At 40.7% G+C, this 27,047-nt stretch overlaps 1 protein-coding gene and 1 long non-coding RNA gene across 7 annotated transcripts in view; one reads left to right on the top strand and one right to left on the bottom strand.

The window, feature by feature from the left end:
* The first annotated feature begins 798 nt into the window (after positions 1-798).
* On the top strand, positions 799-27,047 carry LOC135311548 (uncharacterized). 2 transcript variants are annotated; one of them, XR_010371196.1, is made up of 3 exons: positions 885-1,181; positions 15,751-15,810; positions 19,083-20,567. It is a non-coding gene; the product is annotated as an uncharacterized LOC135311548 (long non-coding RNA). The 2 variants fall into 2 exon arrangements; XR_010371195.1 differs by having other exon boundaries at positions 799-1,181; positions 15,751-27,047.
* The window catches only part of CRYL1 (crystallin lambda 1), a 63,284-nt gene continuing 40,888 nt past the window's right edge, over positions 4,652-27,047 (bottom strand). For all 5 annotated transcript variants that reach the window (XM_064441186.1, XM_064441185.1, XM_064441182.1 and 2 more), the window contains 3 exons: positions 21,110-21,215; positions 9,062-9,168; positions 4,652-7,034 (listed from right to left, as the gene is read on the bottom strand). In XM_064441186.1, coding sequence (XP_064297256.1) covers positions 6,921-7,034; positions 9,062-9,168; positions 21,110-21,215 — 327 coding nt within the window. In that variant the 3' untranslated portion in view covers positions 4,652-6,920. The remainder of the gene's footprint in view (positions 7,035-9,061; positions 9,169-21,109; positions 21,216-27,047) is intronic.

Genomic DNA, 27,047 nt, shown 5'->3' with positions numbered 1-27,047 from the left:
TTGTTGTGCCAGTGCAGAGGTGTTGGACCCTTACGGGACCCTTGGGCAGTACATTAATACTATAACAGTACTCATCATCTAGGCTTAAACTAAATGGAACAAACATCCAATCTGGGCTAATTTTACAGCTTGTTTTTGATAGAATCTTTAAAAAACCCAGTAAATTAAACTTCTGCATGAATCTTTCCTATATTCACCTGCAAGTAGGACTCTTGTCTTTTCCATGTTAGACTACGTTTTACTCATAGAAAAAGGAAAACAAGTTTCTGGATGATTCTGCAACTCCTATATCTCTGCTTCTTGTGAATACAGGTCTGAAATCCAAGTAGCTGGAAGAACTCTACAAAGCCATGCATTAAAATCTCCATTTCCCACTGGGGTTCAGGAAGAAATCTCACACATGCTAAGTGCCATTTTATTCCAAGCGTCCCTTCATTTCAGTGTTTGGTGAAGGGCATCCTCACTGAAGGAACAAAAAACGTCAGGCAGAGAAGGGAAAATACTGAGGGATGTGCAACCCAACAGAGCATTTATTTGAATATACTTTAAGAAAATAAGTCATGCTGTTTTCCAGCAAACTAGAAAACAAAGTGGTTTGGTGTATTTCAAAAGTCCACTGAATTTTGTGGAAACAGTACCCTTACCAACAGCTCTCCTTGAAATTCGCTTTACTCCCACAGGAGTGGTACAGGCTTTTCCTCACAGCCAGGAGGACACTGGACCAATTTTTTATGAGCTGTATACAAAAAACTGCCAGTCCAGTTGCATTTGTCATGGCTTCACTTGCAGCTGGCTTGCAGTCGGAGTCAGCTGAAACCATCCTCAGAGCATTTCACAACATATCAGCATGTGCAAACTGGAGCTTCAAAGCAAATTCTAGGGGTCAAACATTCAAGGTTGTCCTGTTTTGCCTCAAAGACACTCCAAATTAGGGCACTCTAGCATCTTTTTCCCCAATTGTTATGAAACTACTGATATGACAGCATATGCTATTTCAATTGCTAGATTTTTCTTTGGACCTCTCATTTAATAAAAAAACCTGTGTAGCCACGGCTCTGTGCCTTGTGGCATCAAACACAGCAGTGAAGGATGTGGGTGCTGCCTCTTCCCAATGGAGAGCTTTGTATGGACATCACGGTGAGGAATCAACATTTGCTACTGCTCAGGTCCCAACATATGCTGTAAGTAATATTTAAGCCTTTATGAATATTAAGATATGCAGCTAAACCTGGCCATTTGAATATTGCTCTCACGTGATTAAGTGCACACATTTAAATGAACACACCAGATTTAAGCTCCTGTCTCTCTGCTATTCCTTATTATAAAAGTCAGTATTTATCAGTATTCACATATTAATAGTAGCTTGTATTCAATGGCCAAGTGGTTCTTTCAAATTATAGTTGTACAATAAAAGGAAAAACTCAGAGGGGAGAAGAGAGTTCTACCTGAAAAATGAAAAATAAGAAATACCAGTTAACAAGTAACTCTCTCTAAGCGGCATGCTCTCAAGCTGCATCTCTATTTAACGCCGACTCACACGCTGAAGGGAGGAATTCCCTTCTCTTTTTGATATCACAGAAAAGAATGGCAATAAATCCTTGGCCATTGGTTTGATACAAAGCCTTACCAAATCAAAGGTGAGTTTTCCCCTGGGGTCAGTTTTTGTCTTTCCACAAACTTTGATTTGCAGTAGCAGGCACGCACGCGCGCACACGCACACGAAAAAGGGAAGGCGCAGCGCAAGCAGAGGGTTACCCTGCCAGCACAACTGCAGCTCGGGGGACAGGAGCAGATGAGCGGGCAGCTAGAACAAACGTATTCATTTACACTTCTTTAACTAGATCCAAACTAATTTGTGAAGAATTCTCTTTGGGCCTGGTAGGCTGTTGAAAGCAAAAGACCATTTGTTTTTCCTACTAACACTAGGCTCACATCTGCCAAGCTCCTCTTCTCATGGACGGCTCCTGTCCTCCATCTCTGCATGGGCACCACAGCTAGGTGTTTTCAAAGACCTTTTTGTAACTCCATGCTATGGCAAAGCAATCTTGTCATGTAACCATGCAGGAACAGGCAGCATATCTCATCTTTCTTTTGAAAAACTGTCTGACAATGATATAATTTTGTCTCAAAATTATTTCCCCTGTTTTTATAACAAGCACCACAAGCACTATCCTGCTTCCCTAATGAAGCACAGTTGATTTTTGCCTAAAAGATGGTATAGATAGGATAACGCAATTTCTTAATACCATTCCAATTAGATAGTATGGCAATCAGCAAATACTCACATTTTAGCTTTCAAACTATTATCATGACTCAACAGAAGAATAACTACAGAATAGAGAAAGTAAATTGACACGACTGTTTTGCAAGCTGCAAACTACTTCCATTACACTCAGAGATTTAGGAAACAGAGATACTGGACTTCCCTCAGTGAAGTGGGCGAGTATTTCCCTGCATCTGCCCCGTCTTCCTTATCTTACACATGATAGGTGGTTTGATTTCCAATAGCATTAAGGCTTTGGTATGAACACATTGGACTCTGCTTCCAATAGGCAGCGGTAACTAACAGTAAAGTACACATAATAAGGAAAACAATAAATATCAAATTGGTAAAACAAAGAAAAACACAGTGCAACAAAGACAGGGATTTAGAAAATTATATAGGTGTAACAAATAAAAATAATACAGGATTTTAAAATATGAAATTGTGTAAAAAAGAAACCACAAGATAAATTATTCCAAAATATCTCATAGTTTACCATAAAATAGTTGCTTAAACATTCAAGCAACTATTGCTTCTTCTGCTGACAATCAAACAAAATACATATTTGACTGTATCTGCAGTAGTTCTGCAACGTTGTAGGACCACTGGTGTTAACTCTGAAAGAGTCTACATAAAATACCAGGTGCAATCCATCACAAGTAGTATATTGCATTTGCGGAAAAATGTAATGGGATAAAAGAAGTAAGCCAAATTTGAAGAAAAGAATTAAACCAATTAATTCAATAGAATTGGGGTTTGTACCTTACAAGCAGCTCAGCTCTGAGGATTTGCTCCCCAGGAGGGATTCTTCACTGTCCAATTAGCAAACCTATTAGCAGTTCTGTTCAAACTGTCAGCTAAATAGCCTGGAAGAAGTTAGTGATGGACTATGATAAGAAACCTAGAACCAAGAGGAAGAAGTAAGGGAAAAAAGAGAAAAGGGAAAGCGAGACGGGGAACCCTCCCCTCCTGGCAAACCCTGCTCCTGCCAGCAGCCCTGAGCAGTGGTGAATGCAGCATTTATCCATCACCAGGAGGCTCCTGGGGATCAACAATGTAGGACTTTCGTTGGCTCACACTCTTCTGTAAGGAATACTTTATAAGTGAAAAGTTGTGACAATTTAATGATATTATGTTAATCTGCCTGGGGAAAATGCATGGAAAAATATGAATGCAGATGTATTTACAGCCATTCACACCATCCTAAATTTCACTTACGATTTCGGTTAAAAGGTCCTCTCAACATATATGACAATTTGAACTAATCTATATACATTCTTTCGAGTTAATTGACTTAAGCCAGAGCAACATTTCTGATAAAAATTAGGCCAAAATCAAATAAAACTTAGAATCAGGCAAATGCAGGCTGGGAGGGAGCTCAGGAGGCCTCTGCTCCAGCCTCCTGCTAACAGCAGGCTTAGCTCTGCAGTCAGACCGGGACACTCAGGGCTTCATCCAGCTGGGACTTGAAAACCTCCAAGGACAGAGACTGCACTACCTCTGTGGACCACCTGTGCCTCTGCCTGACTGCCCTCATGGGGGGAAAAGTGTCTCCTTACATCTGGGCTAAAACTCTTGTGTTTCAACTTATGTCCATTGCCTCTACCTTCTCACCCAGCCCCACTTCAGAAGGCCTGGCTCTGTCTCCTCGATGACCTCCCCACAGGAACTGGGGGCTGCTTGTAGATACCCCCGAAGCTGTCTCTGCTCCAGGCTGCCAAGCCTAGCTCCCCTGGCCTGTCCTCGCCAGACCACCATCTCCTCCAGGCTCACCATTTCAGGGGCTGCCCCTACCATTTGTCCAATGTCTTTGTTGTACCGGGAGCCCCAAGCTGGGCACAGGATTCAGACACAGTCTAATGACTGATGAGTAAAGGGGGTTAATTGTGAACAGGTTACAGGTCCCTGGGATGAGGACTGCTCATCTCATTCCTTTAGCTACTTTTTTCCTAATGCTCTCCAGTTGTTGTTGCATTTACCAACCAATAACTTTGTGTGCTTCAAATCCTAAGCAAATGTCAGCTAAGATACATTTTTTGTCAAGCATCTCCCCCCCCAGCTTGTAGCTGTGAACCTGGGTGGGAACTGATGCTCCAAGGTGAGCTTTGCTGTACACCAGACCCTGCGGAGGAGCAGCTCGCCACACAGAAGTGCACTGGCACTCTCAAGAGTGCTTTTCCCACCGCAGAAAGCCATTCCTTCATGGCAGAGCCCCATGTCTGCGGCAACTGGTCGCCAACACACCAGAGTGTGCATTAGTAGGAGAGTGCACATTATTTCTTTTCTATTTACTCCCACCGACTTCCACAAATTATTCTGCCAGGGTACTGGTTTCTAAAGACATATTAGGTACTGCTACCACTACAGTATCACACTGGAACACATAAGTTAAAACCTTCCTCATTAAAATATTTTATTCATAAGCAAATAATAAAGATGGAGGCAAATATTTGATGACATGATCAAGTTTTAAAAAAAATCTCAGAATAAACAGAAGCAATTAGTTATGACAATGTCATATGCTCATAGAAAAACAGGTCTAATCTTGAAAGTAACTGGAACCCTCTGAGGCCTCACCTGACATACAAAAAAATACATAAAATGAGGAAATCAGCACCATAATTAATTTACTGTTGCTTAATAAGGCATCAGGAGTGAGGATTGACCTCCCCAACTTCAGATGTCTAAATGCAGGTTGAGCCAGTCACTGTGCCAATAAAAAGCAATAGAAGAAACCTTACAATTTTAAGTCTATATCGGGATAATATAAATTGAGCTTACAAATTTCCCTTTCTCTCCACTGATTATAAAGGAGCACAGGACAACCTCAGTATTATGCCTCCCATCCCATGCTTCACACCCAGGGATGTGTTCTTTGTGCACCACTTATGTCAAGCAATACAATTTACAGAATCACAGAATCACAGAACAGTAGGGGTTGGAAGGGACCTCTGCAGATCATCTTGTCCAACCCCCCGGCTTGAGCAGGGACACCCAGAGCAGGGGGCACAAGAATGCATCCAGGTGGATTTTGAATGTCTCCAGGGAAGGAGACTCCACAACATGTTTGTGGAGTTTGTGGATATTTTATGTCTCTTTTACACCTAAGCAGAAATAAGTGGTATTGGTAAGTTCACGCAGACATTTCTGCTGTTCAGCTCAAAATGGCAACTCATTAAGTTTCAGTAACTTGTGTGCTGCACCCTCTGTAACAAACAAGATTTGAAAAGCCCCTGAGCTGAGCATTAGCAAAGTGACACCTTAACACTTCTGCATCTGTGCTGTGACTGAAGCTACATGACCAGTTAGCACAAATTCAGAAATGCTTAACCCAAGCTGTGTGGGTGCGAGGCACTGTCCAAGTTATTCTTACTATCTGCATAACGATACTGCCCCAAGGTTCCAGCCAAGATCAAAGACCAACTATATTACAGGGTACACACATTCATAATAACACTTTGTCTGCTGTGAACCAAAACACGCCACTGCAGCAACTGAGGATATTACTGCTTCCAGGTGTATACTGTGTCCTTGTATGATGTGGAGGAGATGTTGTGTCTCCTGTAGGAAGGGCAGCAGTAAAGCATACATGCTACATCTAAGCCACTGTGCCTTTCCCTCTGGGGTCCCTTCAGCTACAGCTGTTAAATGCAGTACAGATGACTCCTAAAGAAGCACTCCTTGCTTCAGATAATGTACAAAATAGACATGGCAACAGAGAGGTGAACTCCCTTCCTGAGGTCACTCACATGATCGTGGAGTAGCTTGGGAGAAAGTCCAGACTGATCCACTACACCATGCTGTCTCCCAAACTGGCTATTAAATCAAAGTCTCCTGTTTCTCATAGGCAAGTCTTAAAACGGAGCACACATTTATGCAGCAATGCCAACGGCCAGCATCAAACATCTGACTTAAGCTGGGGCAAAGCCATGGGGTATGAAGTGCATGGTCTTAAAGACCAAGTAGGTCTCTGGTAAGTCTTACAGAACCAGGGGTAGGGGATGAGGGGGGAATTGTGCTCTATTTACTCTCACTTGGATCACCATAGAGGTACAGAAGTGCCACAGGGAGGGAAAGGAGTAATTCTTTCCCCTACATTGTGGAACAGTTATGGAGCTAAGTTGAAATGACCCTTACTGCTGTTGAGGTCTCAGCTCACCAGCCAGTGAATCTACTCTTTGCTCAACACAATATTCTCCTATCTACAGTCAGTGCTTTACAAATTAACCTTGCTGTCACAGTGATTGGCGGGTGAGGGCTTATTTTCTCCAGTGACAAACAGCTGATGTTTGCCTATTTCAGATCCCTGCATAAGCAAATATTGTTCAAGTGCTGAATTCCTAAGGAAGCTGAAAAAAGCATTATTTAAAACATGATTGTGTTCCAGCATTGCACAATATTAATATTGCTAAAGCTACTTAATGCTTACACATCTAATGCTTAGATATAATTATTTGATAAATTTTAACTGAACTTTTTAGTAACTGTTTCCAGTTATTCATGAATTACATCACGACAAATTTGAACCAAATGTTTCATTGGTCTCTACATTTGTGCATATCTTTGGTTGCACAGTCGTCTTCTGCGTGACCAAAAATTTCCACTTTTTATGAAGATCTGCTCTTCATTTGATCTCTCCTGTTAGACAAGGTGCACCTCAGTCAGATTTCATTTGTTTTTTCAGTCTGGCAAGACCAGAGAGACATTCATCTCTCCATTTTCTCCTGGCATCCAGGACTTTTGGAACAACTGGAATTTTTTCAGACATTGCCTAGAACAGAAAATTGCAGATAATTAAATCTCATGTTCTGAGTAGAAAGTTTCTCACCAGCAATGTTTTCCTGCTTTCCCTGCATCAGACCAAGTAACCTTCCACACAAACTGTAATTTAGTCTATCACAAGCAATAGGCCACTAATTCTTTACATGGGTGACTGGAAATGAGCTAACCTGTATGAGAAGAAAAGTGCTCCCACGTGGAGAAGGTTGGCCTGAATGTGGCAATGAAGGTACCTACAGAAACATCAAAGCATCGGCCTCTTCTCTTGGTTTGTCCCACACAGCCGCTGTCTAGTCTTCTTTGATAATAACCTTTTATTAAATAGGAAGGAGGCAACCTGGCTATTTATGTGGCTAAAAATGTGCTCTAAACAAAATTCCTCTGTGTCTTTAAAGCTGTGATCTCTCTTCTGGCTCCTAATAAATGTAATGAGGGGTACCATGTTTATTAAAAACATTTTGTCTTTGGAGTGCCAGTTATAATTGAAATGACAGGGAAAGACACATAACAAAACCAGAATTATTTTTGTTGTTTATTGGAATATGGGGGAGAGAAACTACAGCTCTGTTTGAGGACACAGAGGTAGAAGTCTGAACAAGTTAGCATGCAAAAATTATAGTTAATACAAAATGGAAAAAAAAAGTATTTCTACGTGCATAATCAAAGTTGTCTTAGAAGGGCCAGTTAAATGTACCACTGAAAGGAGAACAAGAGTTAGTAAGCTCTGGCCTGCTAATACATTGTGCAGATTTTCTCTCAAAGCAAAAAAGCTGTTTTGAAAGTGCAGGTGGAGATCACAAGGTCATCTTTGCCAAAACAGCACCTGAGGTCTTAGGTTTAAAAGGCAAGTGTTGAGAAACTGGGTAAAACCTGGACCTGCTACCAATGATTGGCAAGTTGCAGTCACTCCAGAAAAAGTCAGGGGGAAGGACAGAGGAGTAAGATAAGAGATGTTTAATGTTTTACTCTCTAAAAGGATTCTTGTAAACCCATCTTTAGCATTGAAGACCAAAGATAACAGAGAGACACAGAAACAGACGTTGAAGTGGAGTCCAGCTTTCCGTAAAGAAACCCAAACTGTTTCATACTAATCAAAAGCTTCTAATTTTAATAACTCCACAATTATTATTGATTGTTATTGTAAGCAGTCTATTTTGTTTAAGCATAAAAGAATCCTTTTCCTTTTTAACATAGCTGATGTTGAAACTGTATAAATAGGAACAAAAGTGTGGTGTTTCAGACAGAGAACTTCCATATATGAAATTAATCTGAGAGCTAATCAAGAATGATTCAACACATACACGTGAAGCATTAAAAAAAGGCAACTATGAAAAGGCAGAGTTAGGAAATAACGATACTTCAGTTAATTCCTATGATCATACAAGATAGCCTATATAGGGAGTATAAACAAATTGTGGGCTTAGAAATGTTAATAGACAAACTGGGTCCCAATCCAGCACAGCATTTGAACACATCTTATCTTTAAAAATATGCAAGTAACCTTACCAGACTGCTCATATGCTTAACCTCAATGGGTATTCGCATGCATCACAGACTGGAGCTCTTGTTTGTAAAGTATACAAAACCAAGAAAAAGAACACCCAGAAGAAAAAAGCTGCACGGTTTATGCAGGAAGATGGAGTAGGAGGAAGACATGGGGAGAAATGTCATGTAGGAAAGGAAGCTTAGAGCTGTGCATATTATGGTAGAGGACACAGGACAGAAGTGGTAAGAAACAGCATGGGGGATTTAATGTCAATAACCCATAGTTTTTAGCAGTTAACTCCTCTGTCTAGTAATAACATTAGCCGCCAGATCACTTTCCCTTGACGCATGTCAAAGTGCTTTGAAAAGGGACTTACATGCCTTCTGTACTTATCTTTTTGTTCAAAGTACACATTCACACAAGAAATACAGACTACAGATACCTCTAACAGTAAACTGAAATGGTACAAATGTTAAAATAAAGCTCACATTCTTTGTTCTGAATGTCACCACATTTAGCAACTCCATATTTACCTGACTGATTTTCTGCTCAATTTCACCTGAAAATTCTGGAATTGGTCCAAAGGTGTTCAGAACAAGTCTCATACCTTCACGGTATCTGTCACAATAATTTGAAATACCTAGAAATAAGAGTGAAAAATTGCATTTCAACAGAAATTCCTACTTAAGTTCAGTAAGGCTGCCTGTGCTTAAGCACTGTCTTAAATCAGAGTCCAAAAAGAAGGTGTGCTCTTGTGCTTAAGACACCTAATTGTCATCAAGGAAATATGGATTCTATCTACCACATTTTTATTAAGGTTCACAGAAAAAACATTTAGGACATGCCTTCATTGCAAAAACAATTAATGTTACATACGAGCAGGCAATGCTATGTGAGGGGTGTAGTACACAACCGTGGATATATTTGTGCTGTGTTACCTGAGACGAGAAAGCTTCCCCAACCAGTGTCCACAAGGAAAGTGCTCTCACCTCTCCTCTCCTCCTGTTCGGTATGTGCCATATACCAGCTGAAGCATTCCTGTTGTTACTTTTATTTATTGGTCTGGAGTATATCAAGAGCAACATGGCTTGGGGGAAAGGTGTCAAAGGCATGGAGACCCAGGTGGCCTCCAGTGAATGAGGAACAGATGGATCTTGTAGATCAATACCTTGTATTGCCACTGTGGTTAACAACAAGGATTTGGCTTTTATGACCACAGAGCCCTCTGACGGCTGAGCACTGCTAGGGGGAGACAGGATCCACCCGACAAAGTGGAGAAAAAGCATCTTTGCCAAAAACCTGGCCAATCTGGTGAGAAGAGCTTTATATTAGGAACACTGGAAAAGTGAGATCACAACCTGTAGTCAAGTGAGGAAGGGGTGTACGGGGGTGAAAAGAGTGCAAGGTAACAGGTACAAGAGAAACCTCAAGAAAGTATAAAAAAAGGCATAAGGAGTCCACCTCTAGTGTATGTACATAAATGCATGCAGCTTGGGAAACAAGCGGGGGAAATAAGAGCTCCATGTGTGGTCACACAACTACAACATTGTTGGAGCAACTGAGGTGTGGTGGGATGGCTCACACAGCTGGAGTGCTGCAGAGGACAGATACACACTTCAAGAAAGACAAGGACAAAAGACAAGGAGGGGGTGTGCTATCTCTGTAAGGGAGCAGCTCAGATCTATAGAGCTGCTCTATGGGATGGGTGACTGGCTGTGTGAGAGCCTGTGGGTCAGCATCCTCCAAGGGCAAGAACAGTCCATCCTGCTATTCAGGAAGCCAAGTAAATGTATCAAGAGATTGGCTTGGATGAGGTCCAGCACAAAAAGGCAGCCTACAGGAGGTAGAAGCACGGACAGGTTGTGAAGGAAAAATTTAACAACGCTGCCTAGGCATGTAGGGATGGTGTCAGGAAAGCCAAACCTCAGCTCCAGTTGTGACTTGCAAGGATGTCAAGGGCAACAAGACAAGACTTCTGCTGTTACTTTAGTAATAGAAGGCTGAACAAGGAAAGTGTGGGCCTGTTGCTGAACGGGTGGGTGATGTAGTGACAGGAGAAACAGGTAAAGCGGAGTTACTCTTTTGCTTCAGCCTTCATTGACAAGGTCTCCTATGCCTCTGTGCTTAGAGGCAGGGTTCAAGAGAAGAGTTATCAGCAGTAGATGGCGATCCAGTCAGTGACTATCTGCAAGAAGTCTGCCCCACCTGAGACCATGGGAGGAGACAGACTGTATCCAAGGATATCAGAAAAATGGCCCATGGCTTTGCAAGGCTGTTTTCTATTGTACTTTAAAAATCATGCCAGTCCATGTATCAATTTCATCATTTGAGATCCCCAAATGACGGAAGGCAAATATTGCACTCATCTTCAGAAAAGTTCAAAAGAACAATCTGGGGTACTACAGGCCAATCAATCTCACTTCTGCCCCTGAGAAAATCAAGGAGCAAGTTCTCTTGAAACAAATTCCTGGGCACAGGAATAAAGTGATTGTGACAGCCAGCATGTAGTCACCAATGGGTACACCATGGTGTAAATCATGTCTGATTGACTTTGTTGCCTTCTGTGATAAAATCATTGGATTTGTGGAAAATAGGAAAATAGTGGATCTCATTTACCTCAACTTTAGAAGGGCATTTGACACTGTCTCCCATTATATTCTTCCATCAGAGTCAGGACATTAAGGTTTGGATGTTTGGACAACTAGATGGACAAAAATTGGGTTGGATACTCAGGCACAGAGGTAGTGGTTTATGGGTTGTACTCTACCTGGAGGCCAGTAAAAGTTGACTATTGCAGGAATCTATCCTGAGACCTGTACTGCTTAACGGCACTTGCTCATAAAGTTTATGAATTATACCAAATTGGGCAGCAGGTGATGGTGGTGGTGGTAGAGAGAGAGCTGACCCTGATGCGAACATCTTAAAAAACATATGGTCAGAGAACCTGAGAACCAGCTAACTGCTACTAATGTGTAAAACAGTAGTCAGGTAGACCTTGGCTGAATTAGGGAAAGGTCCAGCTTCCATCAGCTCCAGTAGGAATCTCAAATTATTGTTGAGGCACTAGAGAGGAACTGGAGTGATAAATGCACCAAAAAGAGAAATCAGTCATTTAGCCAGACATATACAAGTAGTAGACTTTTCAGTGCTATTAACTACCACAAAATCAAGAAAGGGTAAGGCAGCCTTTACCACTGTACATCGATCAAGAAGTCATGAGCTGCACTACAACAGTAAATGAGCAATGCTTGTCTGGCAGTAAGCAAGCTGCCACAAGTAAGAATGTGATTACCTTGATGAACACCCTAGATCTGAGAAAGGAAGTGTTCTGGATATCCACTAAAAGCTTGTGACCATCTCCCTTTTCTGAGAACCATAGAGACTGAAGAATTTGCATCCTTAACTCTCCTTTTATGAGCTAATTATAAAAGCAAAGAGGAGAAAGCTGCAGAAGACAAAGGCAAATAGTTACAGTCACCAACTCTTTCACACAGACTCAGGAGATCATACAGACCAAGAAGCATGAACCTGAACTGCTCATCGTCTTATCCAAACACAAAATGCAGGAAATGTAAGTGGGGTGGCCTGACTACCACAGAAAAGAATGCAACTCAGGCCAAGAGTCATTAAGCAGTCTCTTTCCTGAACAGCTTGTAGACAGTTCCCTGGAATGCAATACTGTGTGATATCAGTACCACAGAAGTCACACCTGTCTAACCCTCAATGGTTGAGGTTGAAAGGTGGATGAAGGAACAGAAACCTCTGACTACTGGCAACTATGATCATACATCCCTTACACTGCTCAACATGCCTGAAAAGTACAGGTTTTCCAAAAGGCCTCTGAGGTCAGTGAGAGTACGGAGAACACTCTTGTTTCTGGACCAAAGACAGAATTTTCAAAGGACAGATGCTTAAGGAAGTACTGAATTTCCTTTAAGAAATTAGCACTCTGAAGTCATGATGACCATCAGATAAACAACTGAAAAGACAGAATGGGAGAACATGTCCCTGCATGACAGCAATGTGGAAAGACTTGAGAGTATTTAACTCTCTTAAAAAATGGACTAGAAACATTCTCTAGTATCAGAAGTAAGCAGGCTCTAAGAAAAACAGCAGCTTGTTAAGTAGCTTGAACATATATTTGGTGCCAAGAGCATGCCAATCAACATTTAGTCAGCCTGTTTCCTTGTGTTATCTACCCATGGAGCATGTGCTCCTAGAACACACTCTGGCATGTTCTGGCCTTCTTCAACATAAAAAGGGAGGTCAGCTGGTCATACAGGTATATAGGTGCTCTAATTATATGGAAATTGACTATTTTGCTCAGTTTTCTTGATTGACACACAGCCAGAAACTTTCATATTGCCTATCAGGCTCCAAAACATCATTGGCAGGAAGTGAGATTCAGGAAGAGAAGCATTACTGTGGGATGTGGAACAGGCTGTGATACGATTCTATCTCTTCACTGAGAGAATAAGCAGAGATCATCCTCCTCCATAAACATTCTAGAAAGGATCACTGGTTATCTGGGTTTACTGACCATACCCTGTCACTAACATAAGTGCCTGCCTGTTACATCTTAACAGCTGGGCTCATAGACTTTGGCACTGGAAGCCAACCCAGATCAACCTACAAGGGATATGCTATCCACATGAGCAATTTTGGGAACCCAAGACAATTCTGGATGAGACTCAGGCACCAACCACAAGGTGATGATATTTACTTTTCACCTTGCTCACGTGAGTTTTTTCTTTTAACAGTGAGGAGTCTGAGCAAAAAGTTTGCCCCCACATCATGCAACATCATAGAAACTTCCCAGATGTAGAAGTACAAATGACTGAGGCTGAAGAGTGCAGAACTATGTGGACTTGGGTATACCTAGCTAACTCAGAGCTGCTGGCAGCAGCTGTTGCCAGTTGGACAACCACAAAATCAAAAATGGCAATTCAGTCAAATATGGCAATCCAAGCAAATCAACATGAGCAACTGGCAATACAAAGAATGGTAAACAGAGCAGAGTCAGTTACCAGTTATTCTGGTGCTTATCCAGCTGACACAGGTCAGTGACACCTAGACCAGTGCTGAATAGTTTGGGTTTGGTACTCTTCCAAAAGCCATGGGGAACCTCTCAACCACCTGGTAAGCTTGTGCAATAACAACATAGATCTGAGTAGTTTTGATTCTGGTACAGTCCGGAGAAAGTAGAGAGAAGACTGTGTGCCAGAAATCTTTTTCACAAGCCTCAATCTGAAGAGATAACATTAATGTCTTGGGAAAGATGAATGCTTGGACGTGGCAGAACAATTTACCTGGTGAATGTGGACTCCTGAGCTGGAGATAGCCTTCAAAGCTCACTCAAGCAGCTAGTCCTGGAAATTGAGCTCCTACTGGCAGCTCACCTATAGCTTGAGTGAATCAGAACAAGTTCTGGGTGGGTGTCGCTCACCAGTGCAACAGAGACATGCTAAATGCAGGTTGGGTAATACAATTCACTCACTACATGCAACGTATGAATGAAAATAAGCCTTATGCACTCAGCATAATAGGAAAAGGTAAAAAAAAAAGTTACAGGTCTAGAGAAGAGCAGCAGCATTAGTACAGTTGATCTCAATATTGTGGCTGAAATGACAACAGGCAGGCATGTATGCTACATGCCAAGCAGGGGATAGACACTGCAAAATCTTTCGAGTCTTAAGTGAAGGAAACATACCAAAAGTTAGAATATACATATCATCTCACTCAAAGATTAAAATAATAATATTTTCAAAATAGCTAACTCCAGATAGCACTCCCAGTGTGAAATATCAATGGAGACTACTGCAATCTTTAACTTGGTTTAAGTAATCAAGATCAACCCTATGTTGCCAGCTTCAAGGAGGCACTTGAGCAATGGGGAACACTGCTGGAAAAATCACTTTGCTTTTCAACTGCAAACTCAAAACTGGCAAATATTTGACTCCAGGCCTTTAGATTTAGGAGTCCTTTGGTTCAAAGGTCAGGGCTATTGCAAAGGTGGATGAGAAGACCACTTGACTGGAACATAGGGACAAGAAGAAGGAAAACAAATATGACAGAATCCCCTTAACTTTAATCCTGTTGATACTGCCCAGGCAGCAACTTAAACTGGAAGAATTAGCATCTGTAAACAGTATGAGACAGCCAGGGCGACACCTGAGAGCTAGAGAAACAGGAAGAAGATGGCAAACGGGGCTGTTAAAAACAATCAACCTCTCTCCTTGCATCCAGTTGCTGTGCCCACCCTGTGCCCCGCTATCTCCAACTGGAGAAAAAGAATGACAAAAGATGCATCTGGTACAGAGAAAGAGGGGAATCAATTTGCAGCACAGGAATTACAACAGTTTCCTCTTGTCTATGTGGTTTATTGGCTCCCTGCCTAAACTTCCATCTTCCTTGCACACTCACCTCATCAATGTTAGAGGGAAGGGGCTGTGGGAGAAGGCCGATGTTGCAGCAGGCACCAGAGAACCATGAACACAGAACAGAAATACCTCCAGGGAAGGTAGAAGTTCCCTGAATCTTCCTTCCACTACACATTTACAAGTATGGTGGAGAGTGGAAGAGGAATGAGTAACAAAATATTCTAAGAGAGAAGTGGACACAAGATTATAGAGATGAAAAGGGGAATACTCTATCCTCCTTGAAAGTCCCAAACCCACTCAGCATTTCTGCCTTGTACAGTATAGTTACAGGAACATGTTATCACAAGCTAGACTAGAGCATTGATTCAAGGCTCTTCAGCTGCCCATATGTATCTAGGAAATGCAAGGCTCTCTATACCACCAACAAAGGAAGAATAAGCTGCTGCAGTTTCCAAAACAGCTAATGAACTGTCCTACAAGAATTTGTTCACATAACTACACTTTGGGTTTGCAGGTCCTTACTCGAAGGACCTGCACTGGTGCGGTGCAAACATGGGTATCAGTGAAATGCCTCTAGTTACACCATCAAGATGAACAGGGCATTGAGGAAGGAAAAGGAACTCAGGACAGATATTTAGCTTAGAAGTATGCATAAAATGCTTCATTGCCCTGAGACCTCTTCACAAGTGAGGTTCATAAAGATTAAGGTGATGGGAGTAGTAGGAAAAAAGAAGGGAAAACATGACAGTATAAAATGTAGTGTATTCGTGTATTATAGCATGTAAGCATCTTCAAGTATCCTAGCTTCTTGTATGCTAAGTCTCATTCCTTCCTATTCACAGGAAAGAAAACAGGCATGAGAGCCGAAGGATGCAAGCAAGCAAACTTGGTAAACCCGTCTGGTAAGGACACTACACAGGGGGTGAAACAAGGAAGGCAATATTTGTGAAAGAAAACAAGAGACAAGAGCAAGTGTTACTGGCAAGGACAGGGAACAAGGCAAAGACAGAGGGTGCCTCACAAGTCTGAGTATTAACTTGATGACTCTGAAACTGATGAGCAGCATAATAAAATACTGTAATGACTCAAAAAGAGTAGGCGAGATGGTCAAGCCACTGATGTAATAGCATCAACAATTTGAAAAGATTGGGGTGGGGTTGATTTGAGGAGGTAAAATCTAAGAAAAGGCTGCACTTGATAAGACTTAAGATGAGTATGGATAAGAACAGAAAAGAAGGGGCATATTTCAGGAATGTCATGGAAGAACCTGTCATGGTTAGGTTATGTTCAGAGAAAAAAAAGTCCCAATCTCTTTGTTTTGCTGAAAGAGGGATTGCATTTCTAGACATTATAGCTCCAAGAAAAACCTTCTAAATGTAATCCTATCTTTACCAAGGGTGTGTCTGAACACAGATACATGGCCTTAGTTAGGGTGTGAATTCACAGGTTGCTTGCTACTCTACATTAATTCCCATAAGAATTCATTTAAACTGTAATTGCATGAATACTTTCAACTACCCTAAGACAGTGGTAGCACCAGAAAAAGTTTTATTCTCACTGTCCCTGTGCTACCAACTCAACATCAGTGCTCAAATATTTGTGCAGGACTGCTGTGAGCTGGATCAAGGAATTAAACCAGATTAATATGAACCACTACTTTTGTTAGACCAGTTTCAAATCTGGGATGAATTCCTCAGTCTGAGTCACTTGGTGACCATACACATTATTCCATTGGCACAAGGGAGAGGGATGCACAAAGGTGGTGTTCTTTAGGACACATCCATAATGACCTGAACAATAAAACTGTGCAAAGTCCTGTGCTCCTTTCAGAAGGTGGAGGGAACCACTTTACAGCTGAAAGTCCATAGAAGGAAGCTGGTGCTCAGCAACCAGCATGCTGAAAAATTCACACCTTTGCTTACTGCACAGAAACTTTTTCATACCAAAAAGCCCTGTAGCAGCATAGAGGCAAATAGCAGTCCTAGAAGGACTATAAACTGCTTTCTTCAGCCTATTGGGAAGTGAATTCAATGTGTGTAAACATGAATGAAATAACTGGTGAGTTCATGAAAGAGGTGGGTTTTGTATGATTATGCACCACTGTGATATTTCATCTCAGTAGTACCCTCTTACAAGTACTCCTGAATTAAGTTGAGATATTTTATTACACTAAAACATGGGTTGGACAGAAATGGAAACAATCTTCCTTTTCTTAGATTTCGCTATGTTAGAGATTCCCACACCTTCTGCTTACTAGCTTGTGGTACAAAATCTCCTGAACTGGGTTAAAGTTTGGTTTGCTCCCTATATGGCAGCATTAAAGCAGCAGCCAGAGCAATAAAAATAATCTCTACTTTTGAAACAGCCAGCATGCCCGTCTACAGTAATTGTTAAAAAACATGCTTGGCTATGTTTTGCCTAGCCAGACAAGAAAAATTTCCTTCCTTTGAACTACAGCTTATGATTACCCTCCTCTTTCCTTTTCGTGTTTTGTGCTTTTCATACAGCAGTCATTCTGCTCATATTATCCAAAGCCAATTCATCTGGCAGGTGCCTCTAAGACAAGGAATCGTCCCCACTTCCAGTAAAAGAATCACAATTTTGACCATGAGGACTCGTACTGGATATTTGCACTTATATTGTAGGGACCATACATCAGCCCCAATTTCCACACAACTCCTGTAGACACCTGTATGAAGACCACACTACCATAGGTAGCATGTGATCCTGGAATGGTGTTTTCATAAATGCAGCAGAGAAAATAGCAACAAAGATCCTTCAACCTCCCCCTATCCAGCTCTTATGCTAATACTAGCAGTTCAGATCAAGATTAAATTCCAATTATAGGTCACTAAATAACCCACTAATAAGGTAACTGATCTAAGACAGCCAGTTGTGGAACATATATGAAGAACTTTTGCTGCAAACATGTAAAACACAGCATACGATAGACTAGCCTCTGGTTTTACTGATTATTTTTTGCAAGGACTTAAAAGGAACTGGTAGTTCAAGAAAAAACAGATTCAGGAGATACAATCTTCCTGAGGCTGGATCACCGTCAGTATATTCACAGACGGCCAAGCACATATACAGGAGGGACACTGTGTCTGCTAACCTAATCCCATGATAAGTAAACAGGTAAAATTACTATAGTGAAGTCTATTGATGTTCCTTGTAAAAGACTCAACAGCATTTGTTGTGATGGTGCCACGTGAAATCATAAGATGACACACTCAAAAGACAGAGCTTACTGAAACTGAAATTAGCATTAACTTCATTTACTGAAATCAACAATCAATATTATAATATGCAATTTGTATGTGCTTTTTCCCCCCCAAAAGGGGTTTCCTTCCTGTCCATTGCAATTCAGTTCTCAAATTGCTGCTTTTGCTCCTTTTAGTGACTTGACACTGTCATTTTATTCCATGTTCAAGGCTGTTGGCTCACTGCCATATATTCAGAACTCCTAATATTCATGCATGGATTAACACATAATCTAAAGCGGCCTGGTTAATTGCTTTTGATAGGATCACTTATGAATATGGAGGAAAGGACATAAGAACTAATATGGAGGAAACCTGGCATTAGCACATAGGAAGTTCATGGGAGAATCTTGATGCATGCATCCCACAGGGAAAGAACGAACGCTGATATCGGAAACAAAGTAACTGGAATAATATTCTTTATTCAAAACCAAACAAAAATATCACATCACCCTTAAAGACAAAAAAAACCCAACCATCTCCATCTCCCAGGATATCTCACAAGTAACATTATTTTTCTCTCACATGCTTCCTGCTCCCCCAGCATCCTTCCTCACTGATTAGCAGAGACTTTAAGATTGTGGGTAATTAATATCTTTGGCTGTAAAGAAAGGCAGCTGCTGTGAAGTTGGTAAAGCTGCTAGACAGGCTAACAAACAGGATAGAAGGAGTTTCTTATCTCTACCTCCATTTTGCTCCACTGATAAAAAATAGACACTATTAGTACAATGCATCAGAGCAGGTTGTCCTGCGCAATCAAGAGGACATCCATACTATTCCATATTATGTGAGGCAATACTGGGCAACCAAAGAAGTTGGCACTGGTACGGAACTATGAACATACACCATCATGTGTCCTGACATCAGCAATTTTGATTTAAATTGTCTCTAAACTGTGTCTTTAAACTCAGCAACAGCCTGAGTCAGCCTGCCAGCACACAAATAGGAGCAGCTCTAGACTCAGAGACAATGCATCTGCAAGACCAAGAATGAAGCAATACTTCTCATGATCCAAGTTACTGAACAAGCCAGTAAGATGCATTTGTGTAAGTGGCCCCATCCACAAGTACACTAATTATGTTATTTTAGGGTTATTTTTAATTGAGATTATTATATAATGTTAAAATAACTCTACAGGTATATTTTGGTTTTGTATTTTGCAAGCCCACCACAAGACTACTCTTCCCTGTTATCAGTCTCTTGGGTTATATTTCATAATTTTTCTTCCTCTGATCTGGAATACTAAAATTCCTAACAGAAGGTAGCATTAAATCTAGAAGCTGGATAATCTCTGCCATTAATAAGCAACCAGTTGCATATGTTACCTAAAACTGGTGTGAGATGGGAAATTTCAGAAATACTATTGTAGCAATTACTACTTCCTGATGGGAAGAAGGAAGCTATACTGGATCATGACAGAACACCAAATGCCAAAGGGCACTCCAGGAAAAGCATCAAAACCAACCCAGATGACTTATATGATTCCATTCATCTCAGGTAAATATTGTTTTAGAATTAAGGAGTCTAAAACATGGATAAGAAAAGAATTCACAAGTATTATTTGATCTCTAAAATGGATTAAGATTTTTTTGGTATTAACAAGCATTTTGTTTTGGTTTTATGGTTTAGCAGAGGCAGTTCAGCAAGTTACTCTAACGGAAGACCCTGTGCATCAATGGTTCCTGCAGAGGATGGCAGCTTAGTGGAGTGGTGGGGACAGGACTGGACAACCCTGGCCTGCAAGATTCCAAGCAGATTGCTGTGCTTAAGGCTACTACTATGTGCGTCTGTTCTGTTCTAGGTAAAGGATGTCTATGGTTTATATTAAGTAAGTCTAAAATCACTATGAGGACTAGAAACTGCCAGATATTAATAGATCAGAAGAGGGAAACTTTTAGGAAGGTGCTTCTCTTTTGAGGATGGATGTTGTTTACCTACCAATGCACAAAAGCAAACATTGTGTGACATTTAATTTACAGATATACAACCAAACTAACAAGCTGAAGGGGACTGGTGGAAGATCCACAACTCCACATTCACGTCAAAATTGCTTAGTCAGCCTTAAGAGACAAAAGTTTCTGCCAAGTAACTAACCAACAAGTAGACATAACACTAGTATTTTACGATCTTTGTTTCTTATTTTTATTTTACTGTTGTATTATTAAGTATTGCAGCAGTGCCTAAAAGATCCAGTAATGGAGCAGGGACCTACCATGTCAGGGACCAAACAAAACCAGAGTAAAGACAGCCCATAATATAAAGAGCTAATAATGTATTCAGTTGATCTTCACTTCTTGAAGTTTTCATGTTTTGTTAAATTCATTGCTCAAAACTTTGTAACCCTGATTTGTAATTTTTATTTCATTTTATGCAATTAACTTTTTATTTAGCTCGGATTCATGTATATTATTCCCAAAACATTTAAAAATCTGTCTTGATGCAAGACAGATGTTGAACTGTTACTTGACTGATTTGCCAATCAACTTTGTATGCACAAACTTTTATGGACAGAAGCAATTTTACTTCGTTCAGGACCTAATTGGGGGCGGGGGAGGCAGGCAGTCATCTATGGAAAGTAAGTTTCTGTTGACACTGGATTATCAGATGAACTTTTTCAATACTTTCTTCAGACAGTCCTGAACTATGGATAGAGCAGTTTGCAAAGCACTGGGAAAAATCTTGGAAAAAACAAAGAGCACAGCTAGTGTTTCAATGATTTGTCATCTTTCATCTGATCATTTACAATAGCATAATCAATATCCATTTCCTTCCATCTGACCTCAAGTTTTAGATAGGTTTTCCTTTTCTTATCATTACAGTGAAGAGAAAGACAAGTCATAGTTGCAGCAATCCTAACCTGGTTTGTTATGTAACATTTCCAGAGACTTGTGCAACATCAGCCTTCCCTTCCTATTCACAACCATTTTAAACTACCTACCTTCTGCGTTAAGATGCATGGTTTCCAGAGGTCCAATAAATGCATATCGCATTCCCAATCCATCAGACATCACAAGGTCTAGATCAGTAGGAGATATTACTCCTTCCTAAGTAGCAAAAGTAGAACAGGAAGGAAGATTTGTGAATGTTTGGTTTTAATGCAAAATTTCCCACTTTTTGTATATAAAAAATAAAAAAGTAATAGAAACTAAGGCTAGAAATAGCAGTTAGCTTGCAAACAGGAACACAACCATTTGCCAGAAACGTCCACCTATTATGAAGCCTTCCTGTGGTTCAGTATAAACACTCATTCACATCTCTAAGATATGTAAGCACATGACCAAAAGAGTTTATACCAAACCCAAGTAACTACACCAGCCCTTTTAAACACAGGAGTTTTGGCTAAATCTTACACCTCCCTTCATATTCTCTTAGTTCTGGATTTTGGGGCAGAGTCACAATTGGAAGAACAGGGGTGCAGCAGTGGGTACTACCCCTGAGGTCACCTGCAAACAAGGCTGGGACCAAACACACAGGCAATGCAGCTGCCACTCCCTCCCACAAAACTTACTGAACATTCAACCTATCCAGCCTCAACCTGCCCAGGTTCTCGAGTTCATTGCCAGCCTCACATCTCAAAGCTGCCAGGATATGGAGTACAGGAAATTAAGTATTTCTCCTGTTAAAAGTGGAGCACTGCTGTTCCACCCACATGGTAGCACTTACAAGAAAGCCAATGCCCCCATCAGGTTAGGGCAAGCACATGAAGGCTTATAAAAAAATTAGTTTCGGTTCATTACCGTACAGATTTACTTGAGAAGAATAATATTTATTATATGAGGTTGTTTTCCACCTACAAGAAAGATAGGAATTAACTAAGACCTGTTCTAACCAATTCCATCAGATAAAGCTTGGTTTCAGGAACTTGTCCTCTTTATTCCCAGAGACATAAACACATTTTCTTCTGGTTAAGATGATGGAAGACATGCTGAACTGCTTCTAATTTGCCTTCTCACCCTATCATGTAGTGCTCTCCCTACTCAGTGCCTCTTTCTCCACAAGCCCCTTTGAGCTGCAGAATACCAATATGTATACTCATCTGCTTGTTCAAAGACAGGTCTTTTTTCTGCTAACTTTGCCTCTCACAGGGTCCTGTTTGAATGCTCCTTTGTAGCAGTGATCAGCTAGTGTTACGGGCACGCAGAACAGCTCTCCTGACCCGTTATAGACATTGACATCTGAGCTAGATATCTAGAGTCTCTCTATAATCACTGGGGAAAAAAAAAAGAAGAAATCAGCATCATCCTAAAGCAGGCATCAAGAAAAGGTAAGATGAGTTGTGTCCTAAAAGGGCCTAATTCTCCTCACCGACTGAAAGATGACCAAGGACCTTGGATATCAATATCTACATTGTAATAATCCCATCTTAAGTGAGTTGAATCCCACCGAGAGTGTCTTCCCTGTGTTCATCAGCTACATCTACTGTTACTTTAAAAGAAAATTATAAGCCAGGGGCCAACATAACTTCTACAGCTGGCCACAGACATCAAATTTCGTTATCTCAGGCTTAAACAGAGCCTTTTATAAGACTCAGCTTCAAGGCTCGATCTGTTAGTAGGCATTGCTCCTATTAAAAATAAGGCTGGCTGAACCGCTGTTGCAGGTGGCTTTTGAACTCTCTCTCGAAAAGAAAACGCTAACATAATTATCAAGATCTACCCACCACATATGGAACACGCAGCTCTGGTAACAATTTAGTTAGACATAAAATGGCAGGGATAAGGAAGCATGATTTCCTTCAACTTAAAGGTAAGGCATAGGCATGGTAAGGTAATTTGTCGAGAATTAGACAGGAAGGTCTGTGTAAAGACAGGACTGAATGCAAGCCTCACATCTAGACTGCAGAACCAGCATCAGTATAACTAACACAGGCATTATATGTTCTGTGAAAGCTTTTCCCCCTGACATGACAACACAACTTCTCTGAAAAACAGCAGCAGAATCAACAAAAGCACTTTTCTGTTGGGACTGCTCCATCCAAACATAGCATTAAATAGTTAAGAGGCTCTTGAAACACTTCAGAATTTAATTTTAAAACAATCTGCAAACTGATTTTTTTTGTTTATATACCATAGTCCTCAGTTCTGGTACTGACACTTGAAGATCAGGTGCCCTCAGAATCATGAGACGAGTGCTTTGTTCTTGGCCTTTTGACTATAGCTGCAGTTTTATGGTTACAGCTGCTAAAAGGCAAAAATTGCTGCTACCAGAAGGAAAATATGACAGATCCCTCCAGTTGAGGGATATGTTATTCTATACATGTGAGCTCAGTTTCTCCTTATCACATAGACCCTCTTAGAGAAAAAAGCCTTTTTACTTTTTCTCTTCAGAAATGAAAAACACAAATGAGAAACAAGTTACACTGTCTTCCCCTAGGGAATAACCCTACTCCCACTTCTGTTAAGGAGATCATAAGTTGGTGGAATGATTCAGCAGGGTGGGTACAAGGTCAGAAAGGTGTCTTCCACAAGGATTGATGCATATGCTAGGACAAACAAGAAAGTGTTCCAACACAGTTTCATTAAGTCTAGGTGTGAAACAATCTTCCCAAGGGGATTTTTCATCCTCTTCATCCTGGGTAATCCTTCTTGTAAGCCTTCCCCTCAAGGACTTGTCAGAGAGAATAGGAAGTGTGTTAGAGTTCACCAGAAGCTTTCACAGCCACAGAATTAAGATCTTAGTTTAAAATAAATTCCACCAAAATCCTCTGTGACCCCAATGGCCAGTCAAACTTCAAGATCTAGACTAGCTCAGGATCCTTCACACTTCTTATGACACTACATAGCACAACTTCATCTTCCTGGAGATTTTAAACTCCTGTGATGCCAAGTATTATCCTAATGCTCCTTTGGCATTTTATTAGTGCACCTCACTATGCAGGGACCCTTCTCTCCTTTCCAAAAACGTGTGGCAGTTCTGCAGTCTCCAACTTTAGGCCCTGACCCAACCTGCCTGGTTTTAATCAACAGTCTTTACATCTGTGAGTCACACCCTCATTGCAACTCCTGTCACTGACTTGGTTTCTAATCATATTAAATGTGACATGGCCAAAAAAAACAATCTTACTTTTTCCTGATACTACGAATTCATCATGTTCTTCTCACTGTGGTCCATCTACAGAGTTATTTTGGACTCCACTCCCTCCTGGGCCATGTACTTCCTGTCTCCAAATTTGCCACTTCATCCTCTGTATCTCTGAAATCCAGTATTTTTTTTTTTTTTGATTGCTACTAATATATGCATTCTCTCTCAGCAGCACTTGTTACACCCTTCTCTTCGCTATCACTTAAATCAAGTCACTTCGATCCACACCCTGATGAGATCTTTTTCCAGTCCTGTCATTTTGAGCATATGACTTTTCTCCTAGATCCCTCTACCAGCTCCATCTCTTTCCATTTCATCACATTTGAGAAACTTGTTGTCCTACACACGTCACACCTACTTACTTTGCTGGTCTTTATTTTCCTCCTTCCACGGCACCCTTACTCACCTCACGTACTCACTGTATGAAGCAGTGTCAACAGTATTTTTCTCCCTGGCCCTTTAAACTTCCTTTTATGATACCCCCCTAGTCCGAGTCACTGGAACTAGATGTTTAACTCTCTATTAATCCTCTACCTTATCTTTGCTCTTTTGGAAAGGTCCTCTGGATAACACTATAATACAATTACTAATAAGAAATTCGGAATTAAAAAAATCTTGCCAGCATTTAAGGACTGCCAAGCTAGTCACCTGAGAAGGGATAGGTACAGGTATTAGGGACTGAAGCCAATGCACCTGACTGCTGTGAAAGTGAACTAAAATGAACATACAGCCAAACCTTGACTGTTTATTTTCCAAAAGATTTACAAGAATGGCAGGATTGCCCCTTCTTCTTGTCTTTTACAAGTACTATAACCTAAAAGAAACCCCACTTTTAAAGAAAACATACATTAAGACAGCATCAAAAGCTTATACAGAGGAAAATACAGACTCTAAAGACACGATCCACCACGGAAAATAGTTTTAGCAGGTTCTTAAAAGGAGCTGAAACTCAAATTAGATCAGGGCTGAAAAACTGCCATGTTACCCTCGCTATTTCTGCTGCTGTATTTCACGACCTCCTTGTGATTCCAGGTGATGCTTAGAAAGGTATTTCACCAACATAAGCTTTCACTCAGTAATCCACAGTAAAAGGACAGTCCTAGATGTTCAGAGTAAGGTTCGAGACTTCTGATCTAAAGCATTGGTGAAACTGTTTGATTTTTATTTTCTGGATGAAGTCAACCAAAACTTTACCTTCAGAACAAGACAAAGAAACTATTTAACTAACTCTTTTGCAACAGTAATTGTGTCAGCAGTGCACAGGGTGCTTCCCAGGCAAATGAAAGTAGTAAGTCTCTGCTCGAAGGAGTTACGAACAAAATCAGATGTACCAGTGACCACTGTCAATGGAGGCATGAGAAAGTAAATAAATGGTAACAGGGAATAACAGAGAAAGCTGTTTGAGATATTTTTCCTATTCCTGGCTACAGATTATTCTAACAGTTCCAAATTTATAAGATCAAAATTTAGGGTTGAGAAGAATGGAATAAAGATCTTCAACCTCAACAACTCACAGTACATTTTTTACTGTCATCATAACCAGCTTTGCAACCCTTCTAACAGAGGCCTAAGAATTAACATAAATAAGAAACCTACAAGAACATCAATCACACACATGCTATGTGGTCCTACAGAAAGTTTTCAGACGTGACCTTAAAGAGACAGACCAGAGTGTTCCCAGCACCTGCATTTTCATGGAATAAATGTGGAGCATGGGGAGACAAAGATAACTGATGCCAAAAGTTCCTGCATTGCCCAAGTGCTCATGACTTGGAAATAAAAACAATGTTCAAAAAGACATCTTGTCACACAAAAGACTAACTTGGATCCACACCAAAACATCTCATTGTAGCACTCCTGCCTCAAAGGGAAGCTCTTGTTTGAGTTCCTTCTTTTAGGCCTATAAATCAATCTATGGTCTTTGCTTCTAAGTTCTTGTAAAGTCAAATTTCTGCATCCTTAAATCCACATTCCTAATTATCCACATGGCCAAAGTTCTCAGCATTGTACAATCTGTCCCATGCCTCACCCATCACACAGCACAGTGCAGCACTGCTAAAGAAAAGGGAGAGCCTGGCAGGTTTTCAGTTGCCGAGCTGCATTTAGGAACTAAAACGTATCACACAAGCTGCACAGTCCATTTGTGATAGTTTTCCAGATAAATGTTGTTAGCGCAGCTGCACCTGCATGTCTGTCTCACCATCAATGCCTTTTTTAACAGTACACTAATACTTTTACCGGAGAAGCTTCCCTTAGTTTCTTGAATGAAATAGGCTCAACTGACAGAAAAAAAAAAGAGATGGTCCATGCCAAGGTGTCTGAACTTGGACTTTGATAAAGGTATATGTGCACGTGTGCATGTATAAGGTCTTTCCCCTGCCGTTACTATAAATATTTTTGAGGAAAGGATGCAGATGAGAACTTTCAAGCTTGTATCTCAGCAAAGTCCTCAAAAAACAGACAGTTGTTTACCTAAAAGATGCTTATTTAAGATCATTTCAAGTGGCTTCAAAACAGTTGGAGACTGCTGCTATGTTTCTCTCCTGGTTCTCATGCAGCATTTATATCTGGAATATTTATGTCCTTGTTATGTGGTAAAGAACTGATACACTGCAGTGCAAATACAACAGTCCTCCAGCAACACCACAGATTTTTTTCAAGCACTTGCCATGTTAAAATTAAAGGAAATTTATAACAGAAATAAAAGCACTGATCAATTTATGACATGTAACTGTAAGCAAAGGTATTTGTTCAGACCTTTACAACCACTAATAAAACAAATAAGCTTGAAATTA

The sequence above is a fragment of the Phalacrocorax carbo genome, chromosome 1 (assembly GCF_963921805.1).
Source record: "Phalacrocorax carbo chromosome 1, bPhaCar2.1, whole genome shotgun sequence".
Classification (NCBI taxonomy): domain Eukaryota; kingdom Metazoa; phylum Chordata; class Aves; order Suliformes; family Phalacrocoracidae; genus Phalacrocorax; species Phalacrocorax carbo.
Note: the sequence above shows the minus strand (reverse complement) of the source record. Positions and strands in the feature narration are given on the sequence as shown.